This window comes from Taudactylus pleione, unplaced genomic scaffold (genome assembly GCF_031769625.1).
Source record: "Taudactylus pleione unplaced genomic scaffold, aTauple2 ptg001196l, whole genome shotgun sequence".
In the NCBI taxonomy this organism is placed as follows: domain Eukaryota; kingdom Metazoa; phylum Chordata; class Amphibia; order Anura; family Myobatrachidae; genus Taudactylus; species Taudactylus pleione.
The window spans coordinates 152178-170564 of NW_028285597.1; the positions used below are offsets into that span (position 1 = coordinate 152178).

Genomic DNA, 18387 nt, shown 5'->3' on the forward strand with positions numbered 1-18387 from the left:
AATCAACTTACACATAGAACTGGTGCAGAAGAACCAGTGATCTATATAAAGTGTGATGTGTAGCAAGGACTAGGACCAAGCATTTGTTACTGTCTCTTTCAACTTTATCTCAAATTCTCCTCTTCACTCCAATCACTGTTCCCAGCGTTATGGTAGTTACAGAGGGAACATCAGTCTTACGTTCTGTATCCATGTAGCCATCAACCTTCAGATTTGTTCTCTCAGCCTGCAGAGAGGGACGGTGGGCTACCACGCCAAGTCGGAAACAAAACCGAATGCGGATTATTGGGATTTCTGTTGGATCTAAAGCGAGATTACCAGACAGTGCGAAATATAATCCCAGAGGAGAAGCTGTACAAGGTCTACACCTTCAATTCCGTGAGGAAGTCTATGAGCACTGTGGTCAAACTGCAAGATGGCAGCTTCCGCATGTACAGCAAAGGTGCCTCAGAGATCATTCTAAAGAAGTAAGTTCTGCTGATTGTTAGAAAGTTGGGCAAGGTGTGATCTCGTTGTAAGGTTCTGTAAGTCTAGAACACTTTTTTCCCACCCAGGGTTGGTCTTGTTTTAAAGCAGTCTTTCTCCAGCAGGAAGGAACGTTGAGTTGAGGTATATAAATAAGAGAGCGAATAAGAAGTGAGGAACTATGAATGTACAGATGTATGTATGGAGGAACTATGAATGTACGGATGTATGTATGGAGTAACTATGAATGTACGAATGTATGTATGGAGGAACTATGAACGTACGGATGTATGTATGGAGGAACTATGAACGTACGGATGTATGTATGGAGGAACTATGAATGTACGGATGTATGTATGGAGGAAATATGAATGTACGGATGTATGTATGGAGGAACTATAAACGTATGGATGTATGTATGGAGGAACTATGAATGTACGGATGTATGTATGGAGGAACTATGAATGTACGGATGTATGTATGGAGGAACTATGAACGTACGGATGTATGTATGGAGGAACTATGAATGTACGGATGTATGTATGGAGGAACTATGAACGTACGGATGTATGTATGGAGGAACTATGAATGTACGGATGTATGTATGGAGGAACTATGAACGTACGGATGTATGTATGGAGGAACTATGAATGTATGGAGGAACTATGAACGTACGGATGTATGTATGGAGGAACTATGAACGTACGGATGTATGTATGGAGGAACTATGAATGTATGGAGGAACTATGAATGTACGGATGTATGTATGGAGGAACTATGAATGTACGGATGTATGTATGGAGGAACTATGAACGTACGGATGTATGTATGGAGGAACTATGAATGTATGGAGGAACTATGAACGTACGGATGTATGTATGGAGGAACTATGAACGTACGGATGTATGTATGGAGGAACTATGAATGTATGGAGGAACTATGAATGTACGGATGTATGTATGGAGGAACTATGAATGTGCGGATGTATGTATGGAGGAACTATAAATGTACGGATGTATGTATGGAGGAACTATGAATGTACGGATGTATGTATGGAGGAACTATGAATGTACGGATGTATGTATGGAGGAACTATGAATGTACGGATGTATGTATGGAGGAACTATGAATGTACGGATGTATGTATGGAGGAACTATGAATGTACGGATGTATGTATGGAGGAACTATGAATGTACGGATGTATGTATGGAGGAACTATGAATGTACGGATGTATGTATGGAGGAACTATGAATGTACGGATGTATGTATGGAGGAACTATGAATGTACGGATGTATGTATGGAGGAACTATAAATGTACGGATGTATGTATGGAGGAACTATGAATGTACGGATGTATGTATGGAGGAACTATGAATGTACGGATGTATGTATGGAGGAACTATGAATGTACGGATGTATGTATGGAAGAACTATGAATGTAGGGATGTATGTATGGAGGAACTATGAATGTAGGGATGTATGTATGGAGGAACTATGAATGTAGGGATGTATGTATGGAGGAACTATGAATGTACGGATGTATGTATGGAGGAACTATGAATGTACGGAAGTATGTATGGAGGAACTATGAATGTACGGATGTATGTATGGAGGAACTATGAATGTACGGATGTATGTATGGAGGAACTATGAATGTACGGATGTATGTATGGAGGAACTATGAATGTACGGATGTATGTATGGAGGAACTATAAATGTACGGATGTATGTATGGAGGAACTATGAATGTACGGATGTATGTATGGAGGAACTATGAATGTACGGATGTATGTATGGAAGAACTATGAATGTACGGATGTATGTATGGAGGAACTATGAATGTAGGGATGTATGTATGGAGGAACTATGAATGTAGGGATGTATGTATGGAGGAACTATGAATGTAGGGATGTATGCATGGAGGAACTATGAATGTATGGATGTATGTATGGAGGAACTATGAATGTACGGATGTAAGTATGGAGGAACTATGAATGTACGGATGTATGTATGGAGGAACTATGAATGTACGGATGTATGTATGGAGGAACTATGAATGTACGGATGTATGTATGGAGGAACTATAAATGTACGGATGTATGTATGGAGGAACTATGAATGTACGGATGTATGTATGGAGGAACTATGAATGTACGGATGTATGTATGGAAGAACTATGAATGTACGGATGTATGTATGGAGGAACTATGAATGTAGGGATGTATGTATGGAGGAACTATGAATGTAGGGATGTATGTATGGAGGAACTATGAATGTACGGATGTATGTATGGAAGAACTATGAATGTATGGATCTAGAATGGATGAATGGCTAAGATATGAATGCAGGAAGTATAAATGGATAAAGTATGGATGTAGGAAGTATAAATGGATAAAGTGTGAATGTAGGAAGTATAAATGGATAAAGTGTGAATGTCGGAAGTATAAATGGATAAAGTGTGAATGTACGAAGTATAAATGGATAAAGTATGAATGTAGGAAGTATAAATGGATAAAGTAGGTATGTAGGAAGTATAAATGGATAAAGTAGGTATGTAGGAAGTATAAATGAATAAAGTATGAATGTAGGAAGTATAAATGGATAAAGTATGAATGTAGGAAGTATAAATGGATAAAGTAGGTATGTAGGAAGTATAAATGGATAAAGTAGGTATGTAGGAAGTATAAATGCATAAAGTATGAATGTAGGAAGTATAAATGGATAAAGTGTGAATGTAGGAAGTATAAATGGATAAAGTGTGAATGTCGGAAGTATAAATGGATAAAGTATGAATGTAGGAAGTATAAATGGATAAAGTATGAATGTAGGAATTATAAATGGATAAAGTGTGAATGTAGGAAGTATAAATGGATAAAGTGTGAATGTCGGAAGTATAAATGGATAAAGTGTGAATGTCGGAAGTATAAATGGATAAAGTGTGAATGTAGGAAGTATAAATGGATAAAGTATAAATGGATAAAGTATGTATGTAGGAAGTATAAATGGATAAAGTATAAATGGATAAAGTATGTATGTAGGAAGTATAAATGGATAAAGTATAAATGGATAAAGTGTGAATGTAGGAAGTATAAATGGATAAAGTATGTATGTAGGAAGTATAAATGGATAAAGTATGAATGTAGGAAGTATAAATGGATAAAGTAGGTATGTAGGAAGTATAAATGGATAAAGTAGGTATGTAGGAAGTATAAATGGATAAAGTATGAATGTAGGAAGTATAAATGGATAAAGTATGAATGTAGGAAGTATAAATGGATAAAGTAGGTATGTAGGAAGTATAAATGGATAAAGTATGAATGTAGGAAGTATAAATGGATAAAGTATGAATGTAGGAAGTATAAATGGATAAAGTATGAATGTAGGAAGTATAAATGGATAAAGTGTGAATGTAGGAAGTATAAATGGATAAAGTGTGAATGTCGGAAGTATAAATGGATAAAGTATGAATGGATAAAGTGTGGATGTAGGAAGTATAAATGGATAAAGTGTGAATGTAGGAAGTATAAATGGATAAAGTATAAATGGATAAAGTGTGGATGTAGGAAGTATAAATGGATAAAGTATAAATGGATAAAGTATGTATGTAGGAAGTATAAATGGATAAAGTGTGGATGTAGGAAGTATAAATGGATAAAGTATAAATGGATAAAGTATGTATGTAGGAAGTATAAATGGATAAAGTATAAATGGATAAAGTGTGAATGGATAAAGTATGAATGTTTTACATATGTATGTGGAATTTATTTCTATGTATTATAACTTCTCAGTTCCTAACAACATGTCAGTAAATGAAAATACATTTAGCTTAGTTTACTATTTTAGGAAGCTGCTGCATAAGTGTTAATTATTGACTTTTTATTTGCTTGATGGAGCAGATTGTGAATAACTATAATTAGTAAATAATTGCTCTTCAGTCTAAGGGCCTGTATAAGTGATGACCATCGCATCTTTCTAGGTGTTCTAAAATCTTGAATGGAGATGGGGAAGGCCGTATTTTTAGGCCCAGAGATCGTGATGAGATGGTAAAAAAGGTGATTGAACCCATGGCCTGTGATGGACTCAGAACAATCTGTATTGCGTATCGGGACTTTAGCCAGAATCCAGAACCAGACTGGGACAATGAAAACGATATTGTGACCGATCTGACGTGTATCGCTGTAGTTGGCATTGAGGACCCAGTCAGGCCAGAGGTAACGTATGTTTGTGGCATTCTACTGTATCTCCAAACTGCTGCTATGCTAATCACGGACAGACGCTCCTACAATGGGCTATGGGACGGACAATGTGAACAAGAAGCATTAATATTATAAATGTCATTGTGAGGGAGAACAATGAGTAACATGGAGTTTACTTACCAGGGAATTTTGTTCTAGAACTGCCACACATGTCGGATGTGGCCCCTTGGGTCATACAAGGGCCCTTAAGTCTTATCAGGAGATGGCTATACATGCCAATAAATTCTTCAGCCAAAACCTGCTCATTACAGCCATTTTACTGAGGTAAAGACCTAGAGGGCGGCGTCTTAGAAGACGACATATCGGGGTTCTTCATCTGCACTACAGCAAGTAGATTTGTGATCCCCCAAAACATCTGCTTCTTTCATCATGTCCCCCTGTATGTCTGTCTCGCTTAGGTAAAATAGCTAAGACTCTGAAATATCTAGTCTAACACATGCGAAGGGAAAACTACCATAGTAGCTGGGGCTGCTGGCCAGGAACACAAGAAAACACTGTTCCAGCACTTGTTTTTGGTGCAGTAACTGCAGTCTGTTAGCTCCCTTCCTGCTCTCTCACTATCGGTCACTGTATCATGGACATGGGGCCCTTACAATATGCACCTTTGGGACCCTCCGTTACCTTGTTACACTACTGAGTATCAGAATGAAGTGTTTTATTTAAGCCCTATTCCATTGCGGGAATAATGATTGAATTGGTCCTGGCACTTTGGTCTCTTTAAAACAATGCAGCTCACAATGAACTGAGGGCCTGATTCAGACCTGATCGCTCTGACCAGAACGCTCGCTCTGAATCAGGGCCCTCCTACCTTTTTTTTGGAGCGTCCTCATGGACGCTCGCATAGCTGTGGGTTACCACCCACAGCTATAGCGAGCGTCCATGATGACGGTCGCGATGGTCTTGACCATCGCGACCATCGGGCTTGCGACGGAGACCCTGCGGTAGGGTCTCGCTGCCGCAAGCCCTGGAGTGATTTTGGCTCTATCAGAGCCAAAATCACTCCCACTGACATCACTAGTGATGTCAGTGGGGCCGGCTTGAGACGGTAGGCGTTCCCATGGACAACATCGACAGCACGCCCCCTTTGTTGCGAGACCCGGAGCGATGGTGAGCCCGTCGCTGGCCGGGTCTCGCGCATGCGCACGACGGAGCTCCCTCTGTTGTGAGCATGTGCAGTGGGGAACAATCGACCCGCTTGCGAGCGTCCTGCCGCTCGCGAGCGGGTCTGAATGACCCCCTGAATTCCCTCCCCCCAATCTGTGTTCCTATAATATGAAGACCTTTTCCTGCAACATTAAAGGGTGACGCCTTCAGTAACGTGTCTGTGCTGGTCTGACAGATCTGTAGGCATCTACCAAGCTATCTGGCTATGAATGAGGAAGGAGAGGGGCGACGTAGGCTCACATGCTCTTCATACTAGGACATATGTAAAATTCATTATTTATTACCTCTAAATTTCAAAAGGTTATTGGGTGGAGTTGGCGCGTCCATGTAATAAAAGCCTTTTTTCATTGGTCTTGTTAGAATGGTTCCTTTCTTTTCCTGTTCTGTGCAGGTACCAGAGGCGATAAGAAAATGCCAGCGGGCTGGCATCACTGTTCGCATGGTGACGGGTGATAACATTAATACAGCGCGAGCCATTGCCATTAAGTGCGGCATCGTACATCCAGGAGAGGATTTTCTCTGCATTGATGGGAAAGAATTTAACAGGAGGATTCGCAATGAGAAGGGGGAGGTTAGTTCTCGTGTACCCAGATGTACGGAGGTAACTCTTCCTGCTAATTCCAGATGGCAGAATCTGCCGTGAAGCTACTGTATCAGATTATGGGGCCCATTTATCAATAATCACATACTCAGAGCGATACTGGGTGCGATATTAGCGCTATGATCGCATTGCAGTATGCAAAGATAGCGCCGTGATGTATCAAACAGCACATACAGGGACAGGGGATCTGAGGGAAGCCAGTCCCTGCGATGTGCTCGGAGAGTAGTGACCGTGTCCGCGGTGTCTTCACTTCGCTCTCAGGACTCCGAGCATTTGCGGTCTGCTGACTACACATGCGCAGTGGCCATTGCTGGGGGGGGTTTGCTCCCGGTTAGTTTAGCCCTTGGCTGCAGCAGCACTCGGCCGTCTTCAGATGGCGTCACTGCAGGGTCCAAACTTGGTAAATGACAGCATCCCATCCCCCATACAAATCTAAGGGAGCTGCAGCTGCCGTGGGAAATGGGGGGACCCCAGTACATTTAGGTGTACTTTTAGGGGATAGCGAATATTTTGGGTGTTTTCAGGGAAATGTAACAATAAATAGGCCCCTATATTACAGCATTTCATTCACTTTCTCTACAGATTGAGCAAGAGCGGATTGATAAAGTCTGGCCCAAACTGAGGGTCCTGGCTCGTTCCTCACCTACTGATAAACATACCCTGGTGAAAGGTAAGTACTCTCACCAGGTATTTTTTTATTGGTGTTTCAAAGGTTCCAGTAAGAAATAAACATTAACAGAAGCTAAATAGGACTGTAGCGTGTGTCTGGCATGGCAGCGTCCTCCTGTAGCTAAAACACTCTGACTATATTGGATGGTAACAGCAACAGCAGGGCAGCATACATGGAGCCACATGGAGGCTTCACCACAGGCACACAGCTTCCTATAGGTGCGAGAAAGGGCTGGAGTCAACACCTGCTTAGGGTCCTGGGTAGAGGGCAGTCCTGGATACAGGGTGATTCTTGTTAGAGAGTAGTCCTTGATAGAGGGCAGTCCTCTTTTGAGGGTAGTTCTTGTTAGAAGGTACAGTAGACCTTGCTAGAGGCTAGTTCTTGTTAGAAGGTACAGTAGTCCTTGCTAGAGGGCAGTCCTTGCTAGAGGGTAGTTCTTGTTAGAAAGTACAGTAGTCCTTGTTAGAGTGTAGTCCTTGACCACCTGAGGTGGAAGCATGGAACTATAGTTCAACTTGCTTTAAGATCAAGTTGTAGCGTCAGGTGATGGACTTGAAAAACAATGTCTGCAGGGCCAGGTATGTGAGTCATGAGTCTTGGATTCTCTTCTTTCATGGAATGTAACCAGGTCACGAGAGCAGGACTCCAGGCCACTACATAAGACTCTCCTGATAAGTAATACTGAAGTGTCTCTAATGCCCATTTTATAGCCAGACATCCTGTGGAGTAACCGCTTCCCGAATATCTGACTCTAATATTGGCTGCTCTACCCACTCAAACTCCTGACATTGGGCTTTATTCAGGATGCAATGTCTTTGTTTATGCAGTTGAGTGATTATCGGTGGTCTACGCTGTGCATGCGTCAAGTGTCATTACCGGTGTTGTTCGCAATGAGGATTTATTCACTAATATATTGACAGACAGGGACTGGAGCTAGCTGGTGGGTACAGGTACGGTGCTAGTTCCTGGTTTAGGGCAGGTGGTGGGTACAGGTTTGGTGCTCTTGGCTCAGGGCAGCTGGTGGGTACAAGTACGGTGCTAGATCTTGGCTCAGGGCAGCTGGTGGGTACAGGTACGTTTCTAGATCTTGGCTCAGGGCAGCTGGTGGGTACAGGTACGTTTCTAGATCTTGGCTCAGAGCAGCTGGTGGGTACAGGTACGTTTCTAGATCTTGGCTCAGGGCAGCTGGTGGGTACAGATATGGTGCTAGCTCCTGCTTCTGGGCAGTTGATAAATACAGATACGGTGCTGGTTCCTGGCTCAGGGCAGTTGATGGGTATAGGTACGGTGCTACTTCCTGGATCAGGGCAGTTGGGTGGTACAGGTATGGTGCTGGTTCCTGGCTCAGGAAAGTTGGTGGATACAGGTACAATGCTACTTCCTGGCTCAAGGCAGTTGGTGGATACAGGTACGGTGCTAGTTCCAGGCTCAGGGCAGATGGTGGGTACCAGTACGGTGCTAGTTCCTGGCTTAGGACAGTTGGTGGGTACAGGTACGGCGTTAGTTCCTGGCTCAGGGCAGTTGGTGGGTACAGGTACAATGCTAGTTCATGGCTCAGGGCAGTTAATGGATACAGATACTGTGCTAGTTCCTGGCTCAGGGCAGTTGGTAGGTATAGGTACGATGCTAGTTCCTGGCTCAGGGCAGTTGGTGGGTATAGGTATGATGCTAGTTCCTGGCTCAGGGCAGATGGTGGGTACCAGTACGGTGCTAGTTCCTGGCTCAGGACAGTTTGTGGGTACAGGTACTGTGGTAGTTCCTGGCTCAGGGTAGGTGGTGGGTACAGGTACAGTGCTAGTTCCTAGCTCAGGGCAAATTGATGGATACATGTGCGATGCTAGTTCTTGGCACAAGGCAGTTGGTGGGTACAGGTACAGTGCTAGTTTGTGTATCAGTGCAGTTGGTGGGTACAGGTACAATGCTAGTTTTTGGATCAGGGCAGTTGGTGAGTATTGGTACGGTGCTAGATCTTGGCTGAGGATATTTGGTGGGTACAGGTACGGTGCTAGTTCGTGGCTCAGGGCAGCTGGGGGTTACAGGTACAATGCTAGTTCCTGGCTTAGGGCAGTTGGTGGGTACTGGTATGGTGCTAATTCTTGTATCCGAGCTGTTGATGGATACAGCTACGATGCTATTTCCTGGCTCAGGGCAGTTGGTGGGTACAGGTACGCAGCTAGTTCCTGGCTCAGGGCAGATGGTGGTTACCAGTACGGTGCTAGTTCCTGGCTTAGGGCAGTTGGTGGGTACAGGTACGGCGCTAGTTCCTGGCTCAGGGCAGTTGGTGGGTTCAGGTACAATGCTGGTTCGTGGCTCAGGGCCGTTGATGGATACAGGTACTGTGCTAGTTCCTGGCTCAGGGCAGTTGGTGGGTACAAGTACAGTGCTAGATCTTGGCTCAGGATATTTGGTGGGTACAGGTACAGTGCTAGTTCGTGGCTCAGGGCAGCTGGGGGTTACAGGTACAATGCTAGTTCCTGGCTCAGGGCAGTTGATGGATACAGGTACTGTGCTAGTTCCTGGCTCAGGGCAGTTGGATGGTACATGTACGGTGCTAGATCTTGGCTCATGATATTTGGTGGGTACAGGTACAGTGCTAGTTCGTGGCTCAGGGCAGCTGGGGGTTACAGGTACAATGCTAGTTCCTGGCTTAGGGCAGTTGGTGGGTACAGGTACGGTGCTAATTCTTGTATCCGAGCAGTTGATGGATACAGGTACGGTGCTAGTTCCTGGCTCAGGGCAATTGATGGATACATGTGCGATGCTAGTTCTTGGCATAAGGCAGTTGGTGGGTACAGGTACAGTGCTAGTTCGTGTATCAGTGCAGTTGGTGGGTACAGGAACAATGCTAGTTTTTGGATCAGGGCAGTTGGTGGGAATAGGTACGGTGCTAGATCTTGGCTCAGGGCAGTTGGTGGGTACAGGTACGGTGCTAGATCTTGGCTGAGGATATTTGGTGGGTACAGGTACAGTGCTAGTTCGTGGCTCAGAGCAGCTGGGGGTTACAGGTACAATGCTAGTTCCTGGCTTAGGGCAGTTGGTGGGTACCATTACGGTGCTAATTCTTGTATCCGAGCAGTTGATGGATACAGGTATGGTGCTAGTTCCTTGCTCAGGGCAATTGATGGATACATGTGCGATGCTAGTTCTTGGCACAAGGCAGTTGGTGGGTACAGGTACAGTGCTAGTTCGTGTATCCGTGCAGTTGGTGGGTACAGGAACAATGCTAGTTTTTGGATCAGGGCAGTTGGTGGGAATAGGTACGGTGCTAGATCTTGGCTCAGGGCAGTTGGTGGGTACAGGTACGGTGCTAGATCTTGGCTCAGGATATTTGGTGGGTACAGGTACAGTGCTAGTTCGTGGCTCAGAGCAGCTGGGGGTTACAGGTACAATGCTAGTTCCTGGGTTAGGGCAGTCGGTGGGTACAGGTACGGTGCTAATTCTTGTATCCGAGCAGTTGATGGATCAGGTACGGTGCTAGTTCCTGGCTCAGGGCAATTGATGGATACATGTGCGATGCTAGTTCTTGGCACAAGGCAGTTGGTGGGTACAGGTACAGTGCTAGTTCGTGTATCAGTGCAGTTGGTGGGTACAGGAACAATGCTAGTTTTTGGATCAGGGCAGTTGGTGGGAATAGGTACGGTGCTAGATCTTGGCTCAGGGCAGTTGGTGGGTACAGGTACGGTGCTGGATCTTGGCTCAGGGCAGTTGGTGGGTGCAGGTAGAATGCTAGTTCTTGGCTCAGAGCAGTTGATGGATACAGGTACTGTGCTAGTTTCTAGCTATGGGCAGTTGGTGGGTATAGGTACAATGATAGTTCCTGGCTCAGAGCAGTTGATGGGTACAGGTACGGTGCTAGTTCTTGGCTCAGAGCAGTTGATGGATACAGGTGCAGTGCTAGTTCCTGGCTCAGGGCAGTTGGTGGGTACAGGTACAATGCTAGTTACTGGCTCAGGGCAGTTGATGGGTACAGGTACAGTGCTAGTTCTTTTATCAGTGCAGTTGGTAGGTACAGGTAAAATACTAATTCCTGGATTTAGGTAGTTGGTTGGTACAGGTACGGTGGTAGTCCCTGGATTAGGGCAGTCGGTTGGTACATTGCTAGTTCTTGGCACAGGGCAGTTGATGGGTGCAGGTACGATGCTAGTTCCTGGTTTAGGGCAGTTGATGGGTACATTGCTAGTTCTTGGCTCAGGACAGTTGGTGGGTACAGTTATGGTGCTAGTTCCTAGCTGAGGTCAGTTGATGGGTACAGGTACGGTGCTAGTTCTTGTATCAGGGTAGTTGTTGGGTACAGGTACGATGCTAGATCTTTGCTCAGAACATTTGGTGGGTACAGGTTCGTGCTAGTTCTTTTATCAGTGCTGTTGGTGGGTACAAGTACAATGCTAGTTCTTGGCTCAGAGCAGTTGATGGATACAGGTACGGTGCTAGTTCCTGGCTCAGAGCAGTTGATGGATACAGGTACTGTGCTAGTTTCTGGCTCAGGGCAGTTGGTGGGTACAGGTACAATGCTAGGTCTTGGCTCAGAGCAGTTGATGGATCCAGGTACGGTGCAAGTTCTTTGCTCAGAGCAGTTGATGGATACATTTACTGTGCTAGTTTATGGCTCAGGGCAGTTGGTGGGTATATTTACAATGATAGTTCCTGGCTCAGGGCAGTTGATGGGTACAGGTACGGTGCTAGTTCCTCGATTAATGTAGTTGGTTGGCACAGGTACGGTGTTAGTTCTTGTATCAGGGCAGTTGTTGGGTACAGGTACGATGCTAGATCTTGGCTCAGGACATTTGGTGGGTACAGGTACGGTGCTAGTTCTTTTATCAGTACTGTTGGTGGGTACAGGTACAATGCTAGTTCTTGGCTCAGAGCAGTTGATGGGTACAGGTACGATGCGAGTTACTGGCTCAGGGCAGTTGATGGGTTCAGGTACAGTGCTAGTTCTTTGCTCAGGGTAGTTGGTGGGTACAGGTACGGTGCTAGTTCTTTTATCAGTGCAGTTGGTAGGCACAGGTACAATGCTAATTCCTGGATTAAGGTAGTTGGTTGGCACAGGTACGGTTGGTAGTCCCTGGTTTAGTCCAGTTGGTGGGTACAGGTACGATGCTAGTTCCTGGCTCAGGGCAGTTGGTGAGTACAGGTACGATGCTAGATCTTGGCTCAGGACATTTGGTGGGTACAAGTATGGTGCTAGTTCTTGGATCAGAGCAGTTGATGGGTACAGGTATGATTAGGGCATTTTAAGAGAGGAGGGGGCCCGTGTGCACTCGTGTGGGGCCCACTCCTCTCTCCCTGGTGGCTGGCAGCCGACTGATGCGGCTGGCCAGCCACCGGAGCATTAGTAGACTCCGGGCACTAGAGTGTGCCCGGAGTCTACTGCACATGCGCAGAACGCCGAAAAAGTGGCCGCGGCTGCCATTTTTCCGGTGTTCTGAGCAGCAGTGACACCCGATGCTGGACCTCGGACAGGTAAGTTTAAAAACAATATGGGTGCAGTGTGAGCGGTGCAGGGCCCCCCTGGACCCAGGGGCCCGTGTGCCCCGCACACACTGCACCCATTATAGATACGCCCCTGGGTATGATGCTAGTTCCTGGCTCAGGGCAGTTGGTGGGTACAGGTACAATGCTAGGTCTTGGATCAGAGCAGTTGATGGGTACAGGTATGATCCTAGTTCCTAGCTGAGGGCAGTTGATGGGTACAGGTATGGTGCTAGTTCCTGGCTCAGGGCAGTTGATGGGTACAGGTACGATGCTAAATCTCGGCTCAGGACATTTGGTGGTTGGTGGGTACAGGTACGGTGCTAGTTTTTATCAGGGCAGTTGATGGGTACAGGTTTGATGCTAGTTCCTGGCTCAGGGCAGTTGATGGGTACAGGTACAGTGCTAGTTCCTGGCTCAGGGCAGTAGAATGGTACAGGTATGGTGCTAGTTTTTGTATCGGAGCAATTGATGCATACATGTACGATGCCAATTCCTGGATTAGGGTAGTTGGTTGGTACAGGTACGGTGCTAGTTCCTTGATTAGGGTAGATGGTTGGTACAGGTACGGTGCTAGTTCCTTGATTAGGGTACATGGTTGGTACAGGTACGGTGCTAGTTCCTTGATTAGGGTAGTTGGTTGGTACAGGTACGGTGCTAGTTCCTTGATTAGGGTAGATGGTTGGTACAGGTACGGTGCTAGTTCCTTGATTAGGGTAGTTGCTTGGTACAGGTACGGTGCTAGCTCCTTGATTAGGGTAGTTGGTTGGTACAGGTACGGTACTAGTTCCTTGATTAGGGTAGATGGTTGGTACAGGTACGGTGCTAGTTCCTTGATTATGGTAGATGGTTGGTACAGGTACGGTGCTAGTTCCTTGATTAGGGTAGTTGGCTGGTACAGGTACGGTACTAGTTCCTTGATTAGGGTAGTTGGTTGGTACAGGTACGGTGCTAGTTCCTTGATTAGGTCAGTTGGTTGGTACAGGTACGGTGCTAGTTCCTTGATTAGGGTAGTTGGTTGGTACAGGTACGGTACTAGTTCCTTGATTAGGGTAGTTGGTGGTACAGGTACGGTACTAGTTCCTTGATTAGGGTAGTTGGTTGGTACAGGTACGGTACTAGTTCCTTGATTAGGGTAGTTGGTTGGTACAGGTGCGGTACTAGTTCCTTGATTAGGGTAGTTGGTTGGTACAGGTACGGTACTAGTTCCTGGAGCTTACAGTATAAAGGGAAGGGGGAGACAGATGGAAGACATAAGGAGTAAGCCAGTGTAAGGGGAGCTAAGGGCAGAAACCAGGGGAGTTAGAATGGGAGGGTGACAGAGGGTAGACTGCGTGTTGGCAGAAGTGGAGGACGGATATGCTGTTATGTATAGGTGGGTGGTTAGCGCCTGCTTGAAGCAATGCAGGCTGGGGTATATGATGGAATGAGTGAGATGGTTTCCATGGGGGGGCAGCACGGGAGAAATCCTGGATTCTGGAGTGAGGAGGCGATGATCATTGGCTGAAAGGAGAAAGCGTTCTAATAAAAACATCACAGCCGTTACTGCGTCCACGTCTAAATCACCGCCAATAGGTCTTTACCCTTCCTGTTTGTAAATTACAGACATATTTATATATTATTGATATTCACTTTAGTGCATCATTTTTATTTTCATCTCAAAAGTACCCTCATTCCCACAATGCAGAATGACATCATTACTAACCTGACCCGGGCCCCGCGGTATACACACAGCGAGCCAGGGCGGCTCCGGTTACCTCTGTGTACAATGGTTACCAGCATGAAGATGGTAATACAAGGAGATAAGGCGGACCTCAGCGCTGACCTGTCCTGTGAGACTCATTTGTAAGATAATGCCGCAGCGCACTTCAGTTAATGAGGCTTCCTTTATTAGTAATGAGTTGGGATGGCTGATGTTCCTTTATCACGATTAATGAGAGCGTAACTACAAAGCAATGAGGTAACGAGCTCTCAGAAACACTTATCCAACAGCTGCTGATAGCATAAAGGTTTGACCGATAACATTGCGTCATTGTAACTAAGCCCTATGGCCGGTCCTCACTGACATTACTAGGGGGCTCATTACATACTCAGAGAGGTCTGACCGATAACATTGCGTCACTGTAACTAAGCCCTATGGCCGGTCCTCACTGACATTACTAGGGGGCTCATTACATGCTCAGAGGTGTCTGACAGATAAAATGGCGTCACTGTAACTAAGCCCTATGGCCGGTCCTCACTGACATTACTAGGGGGCTCATTACATGCTCAGACGGGTCTGACAGATAACATTGTGTCACTGTAACTAAGCCCTATGGCCGGTCCTCACTGACATTACTAGGGGGCTCATTACATACTCAGAGGGGTCTGACAGATAACATTGTGTCACTGTAACTAAGCCCTATGGCCGGTCCTCACTGACATTACTAGGGGGCTCATTACATGCTCAGAGGGGTCTGACAGATAACATTGTGTCACTGTAACTAAGCCTTATGGCCGGCCCTCACTGACATTACTAGGGGGCTCATTACATGCTCAGAGGGGTCTGACAGATAACATTGTGTCACTGTAACTAAGCCCTATGGCCGGTCCTCACTGACATTACTAGGGGGCTCATTACATACTCAGAGGGGTCTGACAGATAACATTGTGTCACTGTAACTAAGCCCTATGGCCGGTCCTCACTGACATTACTAGGGGGCTCATTACATACTCAGAGGGGTCTGACAGATAACATTGTGTCACTGTAACTAAGCCCTATGGCCGGTCCTCACTGACATTACTAGGGGGCTCATTACATACTCAGAGGGGTCTGACAGATAACATTGTGTCACTGTAACTAAGCCTTATGGCCGGCCCTCACTGACATTACTAGGGGGCTCATTACATGCTCAGAGGGGTCTGACAGATAACATTGTGTCACTGTAACTAAGCCCTATGGCCGGTCCTCACTGACATTACTAGGGGGCTCATTACATACTCAGAGGGGTCTGACAGATAACATTGTGTCACTGCAACTAAGCCTTATGGCCGGTCCTCACTGACATTACTAGGGGGCTCATTACATGCTCAGAGGGGTCCGACAGATAACATTGTGTCACTGTAACTAAGCCCTATGGCCGGTCCTCACTGACATTACTAGGGGGCTCATTACATGCTCAGAGGGGTCTGACAGATAACATTGTGTCACTGTAACTAAGCTCTATAGCCGGTCCTCACTGACATTACTAGGGGGCTCATTACAAGCTCAGAGGGGTCTGACAGATAACATTGTGTCACTGTAACTAAGCCTTATGGCCGGTCCTCACTGACATTACTAGGGGGCTCATTACAAGCTCAGAGGGGTCTGACAGATAACATTGTGTCACTGTAACTAAGCCTTATGGCCGGTCCTCACTGACATTACTAGGGGGCTCATTACATGCTCAGAGGGGTCTGACAGATAACATTGTGTCACTGTAACTAAGCCTTATGGCCGGTCCTCACTGACATTACTAGGGGGCTCATTACATGCTCAGAGGGGTCTGACAGATAACATTGCGTCATTATAACTAAGCCTTATGGCCGGTCCTCACTGACATTACTAGGGGGCTCATTACATGCTCAGAGGGGTCTGACAGAAAACATTGCGTCACTGTAACTAAGCCCTATGGCCGGTCCTCACTGACATTACTAGGGGGCTCATTACATGCTCAGAGGGGTCTGACAGATAACATTGCGTCACTGTAACTAAGCCCTATGGCCGGTCCTCACTGACATTACTAGGGGGCTCATTACATGCTCAGAGGGGTCTGACAGATAACATTGTGTCACTGTAACTAAGCCCTATGGCCGGTCCTCACTGACATTACTAGGGGGCTCATTACATACTCAGAGGGGTCTGACAGATAACATTGTGTCACTGTAACTAAGCCTTATGGCCGGTCCTCACTGACATTACTAGGGGGCTCATTACATGCTCAGAGGGGTCTGACAGATAACATTGTGTCACTGTAACTAAGCCCTATGGCCGGTCCTCACTGACATTACTAGGGGGCTCATTACATGCTCAGAGGGGTCTGACAGATAACATTGCGTCACTGTAACTAAGCCCTATGGCCGGTCCTCACTGACATTACTAGGGGGCTCATTACATACTCAGAGGGGTCTGACAGATAACATTGTGTCACTGTAACTAAGCTCTATAGCCGGTCCTCACTGACATTACTAGGGGGCTCATTACATGCTCAGAGGGGTCTGACAGATAACATTGCGTCACTGTAACTAAGCCCTAGGGCCGGTCCTCCCTGACATTACTAGAGGCTCATTACATGCTCAGAGGGGTCTGACAAATAACATTGTGTCACTGTAACTAAGCCCTATGGCCGGTCCTCACTGACATTACTAGGGGCTCATTACATACTCAGAGGGGTCTGACAGATAACATTGTGTCACTGTAACTAAGCCCTATGGCCAGTCCTCACTGACATTACTAGGGGCTCATTACATGCTCAGAGAAGTCTGACAGATAACATTGTGTCACTGTAACTAAGCCCTATGGCCGGTCCTCACTGACATTACTAGGGGCTCATTACATGCTCAGAGGGGTCTGACAGATAACATTGTGTCTCTGTAACTAAGCCTTATGGCCGGTCCTCACTGACATTACTAGGGGCTCATTACATACTCAGAGGGGTCTGACAGATAACATTGTGTCACTGTAACTAAGCCTTATGGCCGGTCCTCACTGACATTACTAGGGGGCTCATTACATGCTCAGAGGGGTCTGACAGATAACATTGTGTCACTGTAACTAAGCCCTATGGCCGGTCCTCACTGACATTACTAGGGGGCTCATTACATGCTCAGAGGGGTCTGACAGATATCACGGATATGAGAAGGCAGCAGTGGTGTCCCTATGCTAGGCTGTGCTTACACTGTATGGATATGAGAAGGCAGCAGTGGGTGTCCCTATGCTGGGCTGTGATTACACTGTACGGATATGAGAAGGCAGCAGTGGGCGTCCCTATGCTGGGCTGTGATTACACTGTACGGATATGAGGAGGCAGCAGTGGGTGTCCCTATGCTGGGCTGTGATTACACTGTACAGATATGAGGAGGCAGCAGTGGGTGTCCCTATGCTGGGCTGTGCTTACGCTGTACAGATATGAGAAGGCAGCAGTGGGTGTCCCTATGCTGGGCTGTGCTTACACTGTACAGATATGAGAAGGCAGCAGTGGGCGTCCCTATCCTGGGCTGTGATTACACTGTACAGATATGAGAAGGCAGCAGTGGGGGTCCCTATGCTGGGCTGTGATTACACTGTACAGATATGAGAAGGCAGCAGTGGCGTCCCTATGCTGGGCTGTGCTTACACTGTACAGATATGAGAAGGCAGCAGTGGGGGTCCCTATGCTGGGCTGTGATTACACTGTACAGATATGAGGAGGCAGCAGTGGGCGTCCCTATGCTGGGCTGTGATTACACTGTACAGATATGAGGAGGCAGCAGTGGTGTCCCTATGCTGGGCTGTGATTACACTGTATGTATATGAGGAGGCAGCAGTGGGTGTCCCTATGCTGGGTTGTGATTACACTGTACGGATATGAGAAGGCAGCAGTGGGTGTCCCTATGCTGGGCTGTGCTTACACTGTACAGATATGAGAAGGCAGCAGTGGGCGTCCCTATGCTGGGCTGTGCTTACACTGTACAGATATGAGAAGGCAGCAGTGGTGTCCCTATGCTGGGCTGTGATTACACTGTATGTATATGAGGAG

At 46.3% G+C, this 18387-nt stretch overlaps 1 protein-coding gene across 1 annotated transcript in view; it reads left to right on the forward strand.

The window, feature by feature from the left end:
• The window catches only part of LOC148451042 (plasma membrane calcium-transporting ATPase 2), a gene marked incomplete at its 5' end in the record, with an annotated part of 455435 nt that overhangs the window by 148919 nt on the left and 288129 nt on the right, over positions 1–18387 (forward strand). Inside the window, 4 exons of the mRNA XM_088462347.1 lie at positions 226–467; positions 4445–4679; positions 6280–6459; positions 7072–7159. Of these exons, the coding sequence (XP_088318473.1) occupies positions 226–467; positions 4445–4679; positions 6280–6459; positions 7072–7159 (745 nt within the window). The remainder of the gene's footprint in view (positions 1–225; positions 468–4444; positions 4680–6279; positions 6460–7071; positions 7160–18387) is intronic.